Source organism: Erinaceus europaeus, chromosome 9, assembly GCF_950295315.1.
Source record: "Erinaceus europaeus chromosome 9, mEriEur2.1, whole genome shotgun sequence".
In the NCBI taxonomy this organism is placed as follows: Eukaryota; Metazoa; Chordata; class Mammalia; order Eulipotyphla; family Erinaceidae; genus Erinaceus; species Erinaceus europaeus.
The window spans coordinates 56,250,537-56,263,370 of record NC_080170.1 but is presented as its reverse complement, the minus strand read 5'-3'; the positions used below and the strand labels follow the sequence as shown (position 1 = coordinate 56,263,370).

At 38.1% G+C, this 12,834-nt stretch overlaps 1 protein-coding gene across 4 annotated transcripts in view; it reads left to right on the top strand.

The window, feature by feature from the left end:
• The window catches only part of G3BP1 (G3BP stress granule assembly factor 1), a 43,243-nt gene extending 31,126 nt beyond the window's left edge, over positions 1-12,117 (top strand). For all 4 annotated transcript variants that reach the window (XM_007528763.3, XM_016190664.2, XM_060197969.1 and 1 more), the window contains exons 8-12: positions 836-937; positions 1,183-1,294; positions 1,492-1,620; positions 2,311-2,420; positions 7,530-12,117. In XM_007528763.3, coding sequence (XP_007528825.1) covers positions 836-937; positions 1,183-1,294; positions 1,492-1,620; positions 2,311-2,420; positions 7,530-7,736 — 660 coding nt within the window. In that variant the 3' untranslated portion in view covers positions 7,737-12,117. The remainder of the gene's footprint in view (positions 1-835; positions 938-1,182; positions 1,295-1,491; positions 1,621-2,310; positions 2,421-7,529) is intronic.
• The last annotated feature ends 717 nt before the right edge of the window (positions 12,118-12,834 follow it).

Below are 12,834 nucleotides of genomic sequence, written 5' to 3'. Positions count from 1 at the left end.
ATGAATATGGAAAAGTAGGTTGAATGTTTAGTGAATGATGAGTAAAGTGGCTGTTACAAGAATTGTGATAAGAGTGATTTCTTGGATGAGGATTGGGGGATTGTTAAGAGGTAAGACAGGCTTTGCTGGTTTTTGCTATGAATTGGAAAGCCATTCAGGATAATTCTGAAGTTGCAGTTGGTTCAATTGGGAGAATTAAAATTTTTTTTTGATCCACAGATTGTACTTGATTGAAATAAGTGGCTTCTTTTTTTTTTTTTTTTTTTTTTTCCAGGGTTATTTCTGGGGTTCGGTGCCTGCACAATGAATCCACTGCTCCTGGAGGCTATTTTTTCCCTTTTGTTGCCCTGGTTGTTTTTCGTTGTCGCTGTTGTTGGATAGGACAGAAATCTAGAGGAAGGGAAGACAGAGGGAGAGAGAAAGATAGACACTGGCAGACCTGCTTCACCAACTGTGAAGCAAACCCCCCCCTTCTCCCGCAGGTGGGGAGCCGGGGGCTCAACTAGGATCCTTAAGCTGATCCTTTGCACTTTGCTCCACGTGCGCTTAACCTGCTATGCTACCACCCGGCCCCCAGTAAGTAGCTTCTTAGGTCTAAGTCTTATGTTTGGCTGTTAAAGTCCAGAGAACTCTTAGTACTAAATTTGTAAGTTAGGAGGAAAGAAATTCCCAGGTACTTAGACTCCATCCTGCCTATGAATAATATGTAATTATATGTTTTACGTATGAGAAATAAAGAGGCAGTACTTTTGTTTTAGTTTGTATAAACAAGTGATCTTTGTACAATCTGAAGAGAAACCAGAGTTTAACAAGTCATCTTTGTGTTGTTCCTTAGCCATTTTCATGGGCATCTGTGACCAGTAAGAATCTCCCACCCAGTGGAGCTGTTCCAGTCACTGGGATACCACCACATGTGGTTAAAGTACCAGCGTCACAGGTGAGCCTCTACTTTGACTTTGTTTATTAGCTGGGTTGTATTTTTGTGTAGTGGTTACCCTGAGTTTAGAGAATGTGGGAACTATAGCTTATAGAAAGGCAGAAAGGTGGTTTTCAGTGATCTTTTTATTTTTGGTGAGAAATTAATAGTCCTTTTCTAGTTTAAACCTTATCATTAGCTTAGAAACTTCAAGGTCAGTAAGCCTGCTTTGTTTTACACAAAAGTTAACCTGATACATTTTTCAGCCTCGACCAGAGTCTAAACCTGACTCTCAGATTCCACCTCAAAGGCCTCAGAGGGACCAAAGAGTGCGAGAGCAACGGCTAAATATTCCTCCTCAAAGGGGACCGAGACCAAGTAAGAGCTTGGGGTGACTATTTTAACTTGAGTTTGAGGTGAGAGCTGTCTTTGGGGTGAAAGACAGTTGGGATTTGTGTACTTAAAAAAATACTAATGTAATATTGGTGTAATTACCTGTGTTTAGGATAGAGATAACCTAATGAAACTGAGACATGTTCTTTCTGCCTTTGTTGCTGTTTTTGTTTCCTCTTTAGTGCGTGAGGCTGGTGAGCAAGGTGATGTTGAACCTCGAAGAATTGTGAGACACCCAGACAGTCACCAGCTCTTCATTGGCAACCTGCCTCATGAGGTGGACAAATCAGAACTTAAAGATTTCTTTCAAAGTATGTTTTGTCCTTTAAAGTTTAGATTTAGCTGCTTAATAAAAAAAATAAAATAACATGATCCACATATATGATTTTTGTTTTAAACTTAAAAAAATTATTTTATTTTTGAGAGAGTTGCAGAGAGAGAGAGAGAGAGAGAGAGAGAGAGAGATTCATACAGAGAAACACCAGAGCACTGGCTTATAGGGGTGTGGGGGCTTGAACCTGGGATTTAGGAGCCTCAGGCAAAAGAGAGTGTTTGTATAACCATTATGCTGTCTTCTCTACCTCATATATGATTTTTCTAATAGTCAAATGAAAAGCTAGTTATAAACTGGAGGATTGTGGTCTGGGAGGGGGCACAGTGGATAAAGCACTGGACAATCAAGCATGACTCAGCAGCACATGTGCCAAAGTGATGTCTGCTTCTTTCTCTCCTATACCTCTCATAAGTACATAAATAAAATATTAAAAATAAGTACACTGGAGATTTAATAGTTACTTTAACCCGGTATATATAAAACATGAATATACCAAACCATCTAAGGTATTTCACATTTTTTTCTTGCTCTTAAAGTCCAGTGTATTTGGTATTTATTTTGAAATCTCTGTTTCCATTGCTCAATGACCTGTGACTGTTATTGAACAGTGTGCGTCTCACATTTAAAGAAAGTCTTATAGTTACTTGAGAATCTATTTCACCTGCAGATTATGGGAATGTAGTGGAACTGCGCATTAACAGCGGTGGAAAACTACCCAATTTTGGTTTTGTTGTGTTTGATGATTCTGAACCTGTTCAGAAGGTCCTTAGCAACAGGGTAAGCAACTTTTTGATCTTGATTTTTTTAAAAATAAGTGTCTATATATATATATTTTTTAAATTCATCTTTAAAACTGCCATATTATGTAAACTACAGTCTCTTACAGTAGATTTGCGTAGTGTTTTCTGTCATATTCAGCCATTATTTAAAGATCTGCCTGGTAGTTTAGAAAATAGTGCTGGCCTATGGCACAGTGGGTTAAGCACACATGGCACAAAGTGCAAGGACCAGCATAAGGATCCCGTCAAGCCCCCGGCTCCCCACCTGCAGGGGGGGTTGCTTCACAGGCGGTGAAGCAGGTATGCATGTGTCTGTCTGTCTCTCTATCCCCCTCTCTGTCTTGCGCTCCTCTCAGTTTCTCTGTCCTATCCAACAACTATAGCAACAACAACAACAATGATAAACAAGGGCAACAAAAGGGGAAAAAATAGCCTCCAAGAGCAGTGCATTTGTAGTACAGGCATGGAGCCCCAGCAATAACCCTGGAGGCCAAAAAAAAAAACAAACCAGGAAAACTCTGTCTAAATATATCCCCCCCATAAGTAAATAATAAGATCAAGATAAGTAATAGTTACCATGTACTGAGGTCTTTGTAAATTCCTTATCTTGATGTAGTGACTTTGGTGTCAAATACAGCAACTCAGGTACTTTCAGAATCAAGTTTTCTAGGACATTCTGTGTGTGTATGTAGATATAGTCTAGGTGTAACTCTAGGTTTAGAGTCATAGGTACCAGTCTTTATTCACTTATTTTATTTTTTGTTTTTATTAAGTTATTAGGGATAAGTGATTTTTTTTTTTTTTTTTTTTTGCCTCCAGGGTTATTGCTGGAGCTTGGTGCCACACCATGAATCCACTGCTCCTGGAGGCTACTTTTTCCCTTTTGTTGCCCTTGCTTTTTTTTCACTGTTTTTTTTTTTTTTAATTGTTGTAGTTGTTATTGTTGATATTGATGTCATTGTTGGATAGGACAGAGAGAAATGGAGAGAGGAGGGGAGACAGAGAGGAGAGAAGGATAGACACCTGCAGTCCTGCTTTATTGCCTGTGAAGCGACTTCCCTGGAAGTGGAGACCCGGGGGCTGGAACCAGTATACTTAGGCCAGTTCTTGCACTTTGCACCTACTGTGCTTAATCCCCTGTGCTACTGCCCAACTCTTTTTTTTTGCTTCCAGGGTTATTGTTGGGGCTTAGTGCCTGTACCATGAATCCACTGCTCTTGGAGGCCACCCCCCCCCCCCCCCCCCCCCGTTACCCTTGTTGTCCGTAGCCTTGTTGTGATTATTGTTGTTGATGTCGTTCGCTGTTGGATAGGACAGAGAGAAATGGAGAGAGGAGGGGAAGACAGAGTGGGGGAGAGAGACACCTGCAGACCTGCTTCACCGCCTGTGAAGCGACTCCCCTGCAGGTGGGGATCTGGGGGCTCAACCGGGAATCCCTATGCTGGGCCTTGCCTTGCACTTATCTTGATCTTATTATTTACTTATGGGGGGGATATATTTAGACAGTTTTCCTGGTTTTTTTTTTTTTTTTTTTTTGGCCTCCAGTGTTATTACTGGGGCTCCATGCCTGTACTACAAATGCACTGCTCTTGGAGGCTATTTTTTCCCCTTTTGTTGCCCTTGTTTATCATTGTTGTTGTTGTTGCTATAGTTGTTGGATAGGACAGAGAAATTGAGAGAGGAGCGGAAGACAGAGAGGGGGATAGAGAGACAGACAGACACATGCATACCTGCTTCACCGCCTGTGAAGCAACCCCCATGTGCGCTTAACCAGCTGCACTACCACCTGATGCCGCCCTTGTTTGTTATTTAATTGTTGTGGTTATTAGTATTGTTATTGATGTCACTGTTGTAGGATAGGACAGAGAAATGGAGAGGAGGGGAAGACAGAGTGGGAGAAAGATAGACACCTGTCTCACCGCTTGTGGAGCAACCCCCATGTAGGTGGGGAGCCGGTGGCTTGAATGGGGATCTTTACATCAGTCTTAATGTGCTACTGCCACTACCTGAGTTTTATATAATTGAGAGATGTTTTGTAGGTTGAATTTCCCTTCCCTGAAACTTTTGATTTGGGAGAACCGCTTTTTATGGTTGTAGTAGAGAAGAGCAAGACTGTAAATACTGTTAATTTAGAGACAAGAGTGGAATTTAATATACCTGACTTATTTACTAAGGTGCAATTTAGATAATAAGATTATGTATACATAGTTGTATGGCTATTTAATTTGTCTGATTACAAAACATTTTCATCCGTGTAAGTCCATGGCCTGTTAAGCAGTTCTGTAGTCTTTCCTGTATCCTCTAATCTTTTAAGAAAAAAAAAACAGAAATAAGTATACTATCACTCTACTGTTTTTTTTTTTTTTTTAATCCAGTACCATCCTGAGGCTCAAACCCTAAACCTCAGGCTACCTCACCAGCTACTTCTAATATTTAAGCCTGGATATAAAAATGATAATATTGGGTTTCGGGTGGTAGCGCAGCAGATTAAGTGCACGTGGCACCAAGCACAAGGACCAGCATAAGGATCCGGGTTCAAGTCCCCAGATCCCCGCCTTCAGGGGAGTCGCTTTACAGGTGGTGAAGCAGGTCTGCAGGTGTCTGTCTTTTCTCTCCTCCTCTGTCTTCCCCTCCTCTCTCCATTTCTCTCTGCCTTAATACAACGACGAACAACATCAGCAATAACAATAATAACCACAACAAGGTTACAACAACAAGGGCAACACATAAAGGGGGAAAAATGGCCTCCAGGAGCAGTGGATTCATTGTGCAGGCACTGAGTCCCAGCAATAACCCTGGAGGCCAAAAAAAAAAAAAAAAGATAATATAGTCTTATTAAATTGTGAAGGAATGGTGACAGTCTGTAGTTTCCAGAGACACTCCAGAATTTTAATAATTGGTTATACCACGAAGTTTAGTGTTTGTACATAATAGGTGAACCATCTTTACAATGTGTATTTACTCTCAATGTTTGAGTATAATTTGTGAAGCAGTTCCACAGAAACACCAAGAAGTGTGAGAGTGGTGGCTTGTCTCTGGGTACTATGTATGCTTAGAGATGTTTTGTGTGTTATAAGGGTAATGCATCCTTCAGCAGTAACTGCTTCCTTACTGGATGGTATTTTCAATTCATTCTGATTAGAAGTGTGATGTCCCTGAAAAGCCAGACAAGGTTATACCTTGCTCTCTAGCTAAGATCAGATACTTGGTTTTCATAAACTCTGGCTCTGCATCTGCATGCGTAAGAATTGTTTTAGGTGAACCTAACTCAGAAAAGGATGTGGGGAATTGGTTCCTTTGCACAGTCACATTTGCTTCTACCTGTGATGATTCTTTAGGTATTATTTTTTTTAACTGTAAGAAACATCTGAGATCCAGCTTTCCTCCCCTTTCAGGCATCATATTTTCTTTAACATACCATATACTTGTTTTAACTGTGTGTCTCCTTCCCCCACTAGAATGTAAGTTCTTGACTTCTCACTTCACTATTATATCTGGAACAGTGCTTCAAAAAAAATTTTTTTTTTTTTTAGTACGTCACTGCTCACCTCTGGCTTCTGGTGGTGTGGGGGATGGATTGAACCTGGGACTTTGGAGCCTGGAGCCCCAGGCATAAGAGTCTGTTTGCATAACCATTATGCTATCTACCCTAACCAAATTAATGTACATGAAGAGAATGCATATAAAAGTAGATATTTGTAATGTTTGTGTTAAGTAGAATGTTTTTATATATAAGCATATAAGTACATATCTAATTGCTATTTAAATATAAGAATTCAAACTAGGAGCTCAAAAGAGGCCTCCTCATGTCCTTTCAGATCACTCCTTTGTACTTAGGGAACTGAACGTGGCCTGCTTTTCTTCTCACTGTACTGGTAGAAGTCTGTGAGTACAGAAATAGCTTATTTAAGACCGAGGACATGCTGTAGTGTAGCACAGTGGTTCAGGATGCCTGATTTACAGCCCTCCATCGCTCACCAGCGCTGGGATCAGTGGGTGAGTTCCTTAACCTAACTCCCTGCCTTTAGTTGCTAGTCACTGTGATAGATAAGGTGAGGTAGTAGGTATGAAGTAAGCAATGCACTTGTGTGCATAGTTCTCTATATATGTACTATGTGCACTTAACCCAGTATACCACCACCTGGCCCCCATCTTTGCTATATTTATGTATTTAAAAATGCTTTTATAAAAAATAATATATGGAAACTTCCACATGAGGTAGACAGGGAGAGAATGAAACAAGCCAGAGCATTACTCTGGTAAATGAGGTGCAAGGGATGGCTAGGGATTGAACTGGGAACTTTTTTGAGCATGAAAGTTCTATGCGCTACCAATTATTTTTTCCCAAGCACTAGATACCTAAAGTAATTTGGTTAGGTTTTTCCAAGGATGAGTTGGAGTTTGTATTAATCATTTCCTACTTTGGCTTCATTATGTGAGAAAAAAACCTGAGTTAATGTAATAATATATCTTTGTTTTCTTTCACTGAAATCTGTTACCTTTATGTACTACAGTGTTCCAGATTTTTATTAAGGCATTACTAAATTCTATTAACTCCATTATTAAAGTTAATTTAGGTGATATTAGACAGGCTTTTGAGATACATACATTCTCAATTTGTACAGGCCAGTCTTTTTGTACAATAGGCAATGAGGATTTTACCATAGCTTCCAAAACCATGGAGAGAATGACTAGTCTTATTTTTATAGTTCTGTTATTGTAATTCCAAGGGAAATACAGGTTTGTTTTAGTGTGTCATCTCAGTAATTTTGCTGCTATGCTGGCTAAATGAGTTTTTTTTAAAAAAAAGATGTATTTTAATCATTAACATATGAAAAGGATTTTCACATGAAAGCAGGGGAATTACATACAGTATAGGGGAATTGAACCGAGAGTCTCAAGCATGCAAATCTGAAAATCTGATTGAGCTATTTTCCCAGCCACCTAAATGGACTTTTAAAACTACTGTGCAGAGCATTCTACGGGTAATGGCAAAAACTGTTCTGAGTGGAAATGAAGACTGAGCTGTGAGAGAGTAGCTGCTGTATCAGCTGCCCATTCTTGGCCTTTGATCATCTGAATAAGTGTGTTCCCCTTGATCTTGCAGCCAATTATGTTCCGCGGGGAGGTCCGCCTGAATGTGGAGGAAAAGAAGACCCGTGCAGCTCGGGAAGGGGACCGGCGTGATAACCGTCTTCGGGGCCCCGGCGGCCCTCGTGGTGGAATGGGTGCTGGGCTTCGGGGCCCTCCTCGTGGGGGCATGGTGCAGAAGCCAGGCTTTGGGGTGGGGAGGGGCCTTGCTCCCCGGCAGTGAGGGTCTTCTGGATCTGCATGGACCTCAGCCAAACCTGCTCTGCAGTGGTGGATCTCTTCAGCCGGCTTGGGTATTGGAGTGTCACCCTAGTCTATAAACTGCTCACATTTGTACACTCTCACTCTTGTGTTCTGCACCCCACCCTCCACTCCCTTCCCATTCCTGACCTATGAATCCTTCACTTCCAATTTTGTGGAATGATATTTTAGGAAAAACGGATTTTTAAAGAAGAAAAAAAAAAAGACTGAATTTTCTTGCTTAGTTTGCATATACAGACTGGATTTTTTTTTTTTACTAGCCCTTTCCCCAAAGGAATGTCTTGCTTATTATTGACATTTGGTATGTTTCATTCATTGGAATATTTCTTATTTTCTGTGTGTTTAAAAAGCCTTTGAAAAATGCAGGATTTGATAAACATTTTGAAGGCAGTCATAACCCCAGTTTTTTTTTTTTTTTTTTTTTTTTTGAGTCAGGACTACCTTGTGTGGATAATTCACTGTTTCAAAAAATCAACAATTCTGATTCTTGCTGGTGTGGTTAAAAACAATAAAAGGTGTAGTGAAGTTTTTTTTCTTCTGATATACGATCACAAAATAACTCTAAAACCTGTTTTTACCATAGAAATTTAATTGTAAAATAGGGTTTAAATGTCTAAAATACAATTAATAGGCTTTTCTTGAACTGTTAGATTTTTTTTAAGTAGGTTTTTTTCATGTTTACTTTTTGTACAAAAACAAAACAAAAAAAATCCCAAAATTCAAAAAACTTAAAGCCAGAGAAAAACTGTGCCTTCTATTTATCTTTGATTCTAGTCTTGGCAAATGTTTAAAGAAGAAAAATAAAAAGAAATATAGGTTTGATTTAATCAGGTTCAGAGTATATTGGGAACTGTAGAATCCCTCTTTACTCTTGTATGTCTTCTGTTAGCATTTGTTATGCCTTATTCTGAAATTTCGTCTCAAACTGGAAAGCCTTTGAGGACAAATACTTCTATTGTGGTCCTTTCATCTAGTTGATCAGAATCCTAATCATAGCCCGTAAGAAGAAATGTGACTTTAATGTTGGACTATTCTGATATGCTTGAGTGTCTTGCTAGTTTTTTATCTTTCTTTCCTTCCCTTTAAATCATTGCCTTATGGTAAAATTTCTATTTTGTTATTGATGGGCATGCAGTGGGTGTTTCTTGGAAGTGGCCAATTTCTATTAAAATATTTCTGGAAGTAAACTCAATTTGGCAATATATAGACTAATACTTGTCTTACATAGTGTGTTACTTGTTGAGTGTGGTGTGTGAGGTGACTGAGGTTTGTTGACACATTTTTTGAAGTAAGCCTTTGCTAACTTGTTATTTCTGAAAGGCAGAGATTGTCAAACTTATTTTCATAACAGTGTTCATTTTTAGGGCTGATGTTTGAAGATAGCATATGAGTAGGCATAGGGACATTGATTTTGTCTTGATGTTACTGGGAAATCAGGTTTGCTGAAGGGTGTAGTCTTTAAAACAAAATCTGGTAATACTTGGCTCTCAGTACTGCAAATATTTGAAAATTAGCAACATCTTCACATGAAGCTTATAACTGAATCATGGCTGCTATCATGGATCAGTTGGAATAACTATTGGTAACTATTTTATTTGACCAGGCCAGTAACAATTGGAGGAAATTTAGCTTGTGATTTTGTAGCTTATATTAAGCTTGTGGTGGAAAAAATAAAATGTTAGTCTGAGTTATTTTTTGAATGAAAAAAAATTCAATTGTGATAATTGTAACATCATGAATTATGGGTAACCTAGAAATGATTTTTCACTAGTGAATATTAAACCATACATTGCAGAATAGGAGTTCTTATTCAGAGGTTAAAAGGCACTAACTATATGCAGTACTTCTCAGTTTAGGGCTATTATAATCTAGAAGGCATTCAGGAATGTATAAGATGGGGGGAGGAGGCAGAGGGGAGATTGCACTTGGCATCTGATGGTTGCGGGAACCAGTAATGCCAATGTTGCAGTGTTGTGTACAGGTGAAGTAACCCCATTGAGAACACTGTCCCCTTGTGGAATGGTGCGTGAGCTGCAGAAATGAATGAATTCAACTAATTAAGGAAATAGAATTACTGTTTCAGGAATTATAGTAATATCTACTGCAAGTGATTGACTAACTCTGTTATTTGTACCTATTGTATTTGAATTTAAAAGATAATTTGGAGAGAGCGGCAGCAGCAATACTGCTTAAAACCTGTGGCACTGTAATCATCCCAGCAGTCATAATGTTGCTCTAATAGTTTCAAATCATCTGAATTGGGATGATAACAGTGCTTGAAAAGCATTGGACTTTATGAAAAGCATTGGACTTTATAAATAGGATTTAGCATATGGTTAATGATCTAAGAATCCTAATTGTTTACATTATTGCTAGTGAAATGAACATGAGACTAGAGATGCACTTTCACTAGAAAGTGAAAATAGGTCAGGATGAGATTTTCTATAGGTAGTATTCATCTTACTACATTCAACTTGATTACATTTAAAAGTTTTTTTTCATTGATAAAAATGGCCCAGTACACAATTCTTTCTCCTGGCCTTAAAACCCTTGACCCATTAGTCTCTGTGACCCATGGGATCAGAATATTTTGATTTAGTGGGTATTAAGCTCTTTTAAGAAGACCTATTGAAATTTAATAAGTTTTGGGCTTTACTTGTGCTCATGTCTCTAAACTTTCTTGAATTATAGGAATGGTAAAAGAGATCCTCCAAAGATAATTATCTGACTTTGGATGAGTAGGTTACTGCCACAGGTTAATTGAATTACACTTTAGTTTTAGTTTAGAAAACTAAATTTTCACGAATGGCCTGTACTCTTTTCCCCCAAAGATGAGGAAGAAGGTGGCATCAGAATAATTAATTACTTATTAGCTCTTTTTTTAAAGCTTGTTCATTTTTTTTTTAAATTCTTTTTGAGGGATTAATGTTTTACAGTGCTATCTCTTTTTTAAGTCATCCATGGAGCCCTCAAACTGATGCCTTTTCTTTAGAACTGGAATGCTTATGTGTTTACCTTTGAATGACATAGGAAAGGAGTTAGACATAGCCACAATTACTACAGTATAGTAATCAGAGTTTGCAAAAGAATTTCTTTTAAGGTCTGTGAGACAAACTTTGATTTGTATAGGTCTTCCTTTGATTTGCATACCATATGGTCACACCGTAATAATGATTTGCTTACTTTACCATCTGATTGGATTCTATAATTAGGATAGCCTTAAGATCTGGATGTATGTATAGATAACAATTTATCTATTTTAGTATGATCCCAGAGAGTTTATAGCAGTTGTGTTTTGTGTTCAGAACTGCTATCTGCTCTGATGTTTAAACTTCCATGATTTATAGACCATTGTAGATTTTAATGATAGAATGAAAAACATGGCACTTTATAGGAGACAATTTATTAGAATCTATGTGAAAATAAATTTGTAGACCATTGTTTATGCTGAGCAGCTTATTTCTTTTAAGTAAATATTTACATTTGTCAAATCTACTGATCTTTCATACTGGTTTTATTTTTGTGCTACTTAAAGATTGCCTGTAGGAATCCCATACTAATGAGGTAATTGTTGACACTAGGTCAACAATTTTGAATCTCTTAATAAAAAGAAGTAACACCAACATTTGTTTGAATTTGACTTCTAGCTCATTAGGCTATACCAAAATGGGCATCTCCCACAGTTTTCAAAACCTTTACTAGTGTGTCAGAAACTTTTCAGTGTCTTATGTGGGATGTGATTTGGGTTAATGTTGCTGCTCAAGTAATGACCATGTGGCACTGGATAGTTCATTAAGGGCTATGGTTTTATAGTAGCAGTACCTTTAGGTTTATGTTTGTTATTGTGATACTGGTTCAGGGATCATCAGTAGGTTTGTGGACTATTTCTAGACCATAGTGAAGAAATGCTTACATGTACAATAAGAATGCATGTACTACATTCTTGTAGCAGAGTTTGTGATATTACATTGCTTTGCTCTTGCTCTCGTGAAAAGTGTCATAAAGGCCTGAATTGATCTGACATGCCCTAAGACCCACAGTCAGTTTTAATTTTATGATTATAGTTCTGTATTGACTGTATTATCACTTGATAATTTTGACTTGTTTTGGAAAGTCATAGTTATCCACTCTTCCTGTATTACCATAACCTTGTAGCTACTTTTATACCCCTGTGAGATGAAATCAGTAATGGAAAGCAGTTCACTGTTCATAAATCACATGATGTAGTTAATAGAAATCCCTACATGTTAGTGTTTTTAAAATGTCACCAATATCATTCTCTTAAGGGAGATAAATCCATGCAATGTGTTTTACTGTTTTTAGAATTAAAAGACTGTACCAAATGCTTTTGCATTATTTTACTTTTCATATAGGAACATGTTTATGGGAGTAGCTATTGGGGCCAATATATCTCTTAATCTGGATATAAGCAGTTGTTGTAGCTGCTTTGGTTACTGATACTCTTACTCATACATTGCTTTCACTGGCTTTGAATTTGGCTTAATTTTGATTGAAGATATGCCTAGAGGGTGGCATGATGATATAGAAAAGAACTGCCTTTCTGTAAAGATTTCATGCACCTTCAGGTAAACTAAAACATGTCATGTTAAAAGTAAGTTTAAATAGGTTGATAGATTTGTCAGGAGTTGAGTGGAGGTTGAACTTAGCTGACAGCAGATGGGAGTTGAAATCATTCATGTATAAACAAATAACTATTTTTTTAAGTGAGGAACATCACAATATTCCTTGTTCATTTTGACTATTACCACAAGAGGCTAGAGAGGCTCCTAGGAAGCCTTGACTCATAGACTAATGTGAGTTGTATGCACCTTCACGGTTTAAAAGATAGGTGACTCAGAGAATTGGTTATTAGTCTTGGGTCCCAGAACAGCAGTAGAAGTACTAAGGAAACCTTTAGGGACTACCAATCTGATAGGACTTGCAGTGGGGAATCACCACTTTTGAGGTCATGAAGTAGGGGACATGAGAAGGAGCCACATTTTACATGATCACCTGGTTGCTCTGTAACTCACTGTTCATGCCCAGTTTCTTCTTTTTTC